We start from the raw sequence: 5543 nt of genomic DNA on the forward strand, positions 1-5543 counted from the left end.
TAAAAAGTTATTTAATTTTTATATAACATCAATTAATTCATTATATATATATATAATGAAATTTTTATTTTTATGATTATAATTAAACATGTGATTGTCCATTCTAAGGAAATTTGATTAAATTTACACAAAAAGTGTCACTAAATATTATGTTTTTACATTTTGCTATCATATTATTAGTAATAAACTTATTATATTTTTATTTATATAATTTAAATTTTTTTTAATTATATTATTTATGACATCACCGGTTCAACCATCGGTCGGATCTCAGTCCAACCAAAAAACCAGTTACCAGTCCCTTTTCCAGTTCTTTCATCGTACTGGTTTATAAAAACATGGGAAAAAAATTGAACGAAAATATGGAAAAAAATTTATAATAAAACCACTAACAAGCCCCAAACCAAATGCCAATAGAAAAGCCCAGTACAAGATCAATCTCATCTCAAGTTAAGACTATCACTACTCCAACACCAATACGATTACATTTTTAATTCAACAAATATATATATATATATATATATTTTTAAAATCATCACTACCTCAGTGCCTCACAGATTCACAAGTCAATAAACAATTTAAACTAAAACTAAATCAAACTAAAGGATAAAAGAAAATAAGAAACTCACTTACTCTCTCCAGCGATCGTCGTCCATCCCTGTTCAGCAACACTAACGACAACCACAACTGAACACCACAAACTTTATGTATTTGCGCATTTTTTTTATTGTTGTTGTTGTTAATATATAAATTTTTCTTTTTATTAGATTGTGTAATTTATGCTTGTTGAGGAACACCTTGGAAAAATTCATGGAGTCACCACTAATTTGTTCCTTTTTATAATATGAATTTTTTTTTAATGTCCCAAACTAATATTATTTGGATTATTTTTGTTGGCGACCTTTTCTTTTAATTGTGTCTTCCCTAAACTAAAATCTTGATTTTGCCACCGTATAGATGAGAGTAATAATGTACCAGTGAAGAAGAATGAATTGAATTTTCAGATTAAATAAATAAATAAAAATAAAAAGTAAAACCCTTTAAATAACATTAGTAGGAGGCATAAAAAAGGCCGTTCCAATTAAAGAGATATCATAGTATATGACTTAGGAAAGAATATAATAAATACACATGACCCTAATTTGTTTGTTAATTCATAGTAGATCCCAAAAACTTGGGGCTAATTATACAACATAGAAGTGTATATGATAAATTAATATCTTTTTTTACTAACCTAGTATACAAGAACTCCAAGCTAGGAGGCAAAGAAAAAGAGAACTTCTTCTCAAATGTTTTATAAAATTCAACCAAAAACATTATTTTGGGTCTTATAGGTTGTAGGCCTATATAAAGGCACTCCATAAAATTTAATTACCAAAATAAAAAAATATATTTTAGACGTTGATTTGGTGGCTGTTAGTGCTATTACTATTGTTTGTCACGGCATTCAAGACACGTCAGGTAGTAATTATTTTTCATTTTTCATAAATTGGGTCAAAATGGAACCTGTAGGATCATTTACAAGCGCGCAGTATTTTTTGTTGTTGTTGAACCTTATTGAACCTGTTGTTGTTGAACCTTATTGAACCCAACATAGAAATCTTTTTAATTTCATCAATATTTTTCACCTCTCACGAATTCTAATGCTTCAAGCAGACATACAAACAATGTAAAGCCATGTTAAAAAGAAGTGTAAACTCTTTTTTGTGAAAAGTAAAATAATTGGATAAAGCATTTATTGACTTCTATTATCTTCAAACAGATTTCAGATTGAGTTTTATTTCATAAAAATTATTTCTATTACAATAGAACATAACCTCACAACACACCTTAGAATACATCATATTTTTGCAAATTCAATTGTGTTCTTCCCATCATGAGCCTTCCTGAAGAAATGTTTAACATAATCTGAATACAAAACTTGCTTATATAATGCTTTCTCAGCCCCAGCAAGTACTTCTGAAAAAGGACCAATCATGTCATATGGCCTAGGATTAACAAAAATAGGAACTGAAATCCTATTCTTGCTTCCACTAGCAACCACACGATGCTCAATGCTCTTGTATCGACCATTGCTCATTATCTGTAATGCATCACCAACATTGATCACGAGGGAGCCACTTACAGGGGGAACATGAACCCAACTATCATTGTTTCCTCGCACATAGAGTCCACCAATATCATCTTGAAGGAGGATAGTAAGGGTTGACACGTCAGAGTGACGACCTACTCCCACGGTGAGCTCAGGGTTAGGACATATAGGATAGTAGTTAAGGTTAATCCTCTTTGAACCCATTAAGAGAGATTCTTTTGTCTCATCAATTTCTTTCACATTTATCCTCTTCATTAGTGCCTCTAATAGCCTTTGGATAATTGGTTCAGACCCCCTCATATATTCCAGAACTTGATCCCTAAATGCAAACAACAATTAGTCTACCAAAAACTATATATATACATAAGCATATACTATTTGATCCACAAAATTATGTTTTATAATACTCAAATTATTTTATAAAAAAAAAAAATAGAAATAGAAATATATATAATGATGAAATCATTATTGATCTTCAATTAAACATATAAGATATAATGAGATGTAACTAAAAGTTATGGCTTGTTATAACGTCATATGGAGTTAAAATAGATGAAATTAGAACTTAACCCATTAAGTAAATTATATATGTACGCGTACACAAGTATTGCGTCTATATTATGTGTCATGTATTTGTTGTGTAAACTAAATTGAGCAAAGTTAAGCTCTGTTACTTGCACGCAGAAGGCCACAATGCAGAGGCCTCATCCTCGGACACATAAAACAGGCTCAGGTAATCTTTCCATTCAAGAGCCTTCTCTGCTTCAGGACTAAAGCTTGTGCCAAACCGCACGCTGTTGGAAGGTGAGTTTTCTTTTGAAAACTTCCTCTTCTCCTCAGCTGGCAAATTGAAGAACCTATGTGTTGCATCCTTCACATTCTCCAGCACTTCAATGGGCACGCCATGGTTGATAATCTGAAAGAAACCCCACTTTTCTGCTGCATCACAGATTGATTCAGAGACTTTTTGATCGTCCCAGTTTGACATATCTATGATGGGTATAGACTCTTGAGGCAAGATGTTGCTCACAGTGATCCTTTCTTCTACAGGTTGGATATATTGCTTAGGGAGGGTTTTGAGTCCCATTTCTGAGAGACCCTTTACTCCATTGCCATTTGTTACGACAAGGTCAGTGATATTTGAGGACTCACTGATAGGTGTTGCAACTGTTGGAGCCATTCTTACAAGAAAGGAATAAGGAGAGAGCTTAGTATTTAGCAAATGGCTTGAAACTAAGATGTTCGGTGGTGGTGTTGTTGTTGGTGCAATTTGCATGCCATTTGCACCTATTTATATAGCACTGTCTCAAGAATTTTAAGGTTAATTTCAATTTATTCAATATCAGAATATATGCCTCACTAACTCCCATGGCAATATTCGCGTGGCTTATTATATTATTGTCCTTTCCCCGATACTTGTCAAGAACCCAAGGTTCACGCTCATTTTTATTCAACATAGATACAAGGGAGTGGGGGAGGGGGGGACGCATGGTTGAATAAAACCCAATGTGTTTACCGCACTTCAATGGGTGGGAGCGTACTGGTCAAAGAGCCATGGCCCCCAAAGTTGAAAAGAAAGTCTTTAAGAAAAGTTTAGATTTCTCAAACCTAGCCTCCTAGTGAATTGATATTGGAAAGTGTTATGGTTCAAATCAATGGTATGAAGACCTTTTGGTGCCCGTTTAAGTTTATCTATTGGAACGGAATATTTCAATTCCGGTCTATTTCAGTATACCGTTTTAAACTGTTTCAAAATTATCACTTTATATATATATATATATATAGAGTAAGTAATTAATAAAAAAGAATGTTATTACTCATTGTTATTCTTAAACCAAATTTTATAAATGTAATATCATTTAATGAATGTGATATAGTGTTTTAAAAGAAATGCTACCATAATAATAAAGTGATTAGATTAATTATGTTAAAATTCAAGTTTGGGTATTTTTGTAAATAAAAAAACATTGATGGGATATTTATAAACTAGGAAGCCCCCTTTTCACCTAACCCCATTCCATCATCCTTTTCCAATGACTTCTCTCCTCTTATTCTTCTTCATTTCAAATTCCCATTAGTTACTGGCAACTTCTGGAAAAGTTTTAAAGACCCAGACCAGAAGTTTAAGTGCAAGACTGAAGAAGAAAGTTCCAAACATAGCTAAAACTTGAGCTTCCTCCATAGTGGCTCTAAATTTCTGTTCTTTTCTTCTTCTTCTTTTTTTTTTCAAATCATTTGGTATCTCTGTAGAGGTGATCAGTGCTATGTGGAAACATGCTGTGCTGATGAGTTTGTTAGTTTAAGGGTCCGTTTGGATACAGCTGAAAACTGAAAACTGAAAAACACTGTACCAAATAATTTTTAAATGTGTAAATTGTACTGTAGGACCCATTTTTAATGAAAAAGTTGCTGAAAAGTGAAATTTGTGGGTCCATGAACAGTAAAAGTTGTGTGGAAAAGTCACATGTTGCGGCTACTGTTCAATGAACAGTAGCCGCAACAGTGTTGCTACAGTAAAAAAGTGGCTGGGAAAGCTGGAAACGCGTGAAATGAAAAAGAAAAAAAAAAAAGAGCTGAAAACGTAAACGCGCAACGCCCAACTGATTCTGTTCCCAAAAAAAAAAAAAATACTATCACTTCAATATACTTATACTAAGTTTTTTATTTATTTTTAAAAAAATATCTTATTAAATCTAACTAGTAGTATTGCGGTGAACTAGGTTTTTTTTTTTTTTTTTTTTTTTGTTATTGATCTTTATTATTATTTAACTATTAAAATTAAGTAGTCCAAGTTAATNTGAAAACGTAAACGCGCAACGCCCAACACGCTGGCCAAACGATCTCTAAGTGTTATTTATTTTTATTTTTGGCTAAAAACTGCTATTAGCCAAAATTTATATTTCGGCCGAAATTGACCGGAATGGCTAGAATGACCTAAAACTAGCAAGAATTGGACTTGAGGTGAAACTTGTGGTATACCGTTCCAGATTGCATCTCGGTATGAATATTCTGGCAGGAACGGATTTAATAACATTGGTTCAAATCTTTCTTTCACAATTTAATTTTCAAATTAAAATTAAAATTAAAATTCCAACCAATTAAAATATTAAATAAAATACGGAGAGGATTTGCTACATACCTATATTTAGCAATTACTACATAAAAGGTTAGGTGGCAGCAATAAAAAAGTGACAAGTGTCCAAAGATCTACCTAATCATGTGACCCTAAACACTTGTTGCTTCATTCTATTGCCACCTAACCCTGTATGCAGCATTGCATACAGAACTAATGTGATTTGATTTACTTTGACTTTTCAATTAAGATGTTAAAGAAATCTATATGTTTTTTTTACCATTCACTCAGGATTGAGACAAAATAGTTTATTTTTGGGGGTAAAATATAAAAACTATTTGTTAGATTTGGGCTACAGACAAGTATTACAAAATTTAT

General features: G+C 32.2%; 1 protein-coding gene across 1 annotated transcript; it reads right to left on the reverse strand.

The window, feature by feature from the left end:
• Positions 1-1714: 1714 nt before the first annotated feature.
• Positions 1715-3390, reverse strand: LOC112032288 (feruloyl CoA ortho-hydroxylase F6H1-3). Its single transcript, XM_024065052.2, has 2 exons — positions 2767-3390; positions 1715-2411 (listed from the first exon to the last, which is right to left on the reverse strand). Exons 1-2 carry the CDS (start codon positions 3366-3368, stop codon positions 1841-1843), a joined length of 1173 nt encoding a protein of 390 aa, XP_023920820.2. The 5' UTR covers positions 3369-3390; the 3' UTR covers positions 1715-1840.
• Between the last annotated feature and the right edge of the window lie 2153 nt (positions 3391-5543).

Source organism: Quercus suber, unplaced genomic scaffold (genome assembly GCF_002906115.3).
Source record: "Quercus suber isolate HL8 unplaced genomic scaffold, Cork oak 2.0 scaffold_620, whole genome shotgun sequence".
Classification (NCBI taxonomy): Eukaryota; Viridiplantae; Streptophyta; class Magnoliopsida; order Fagales; family Fagaceae; genus Quercus; species Quercus suber.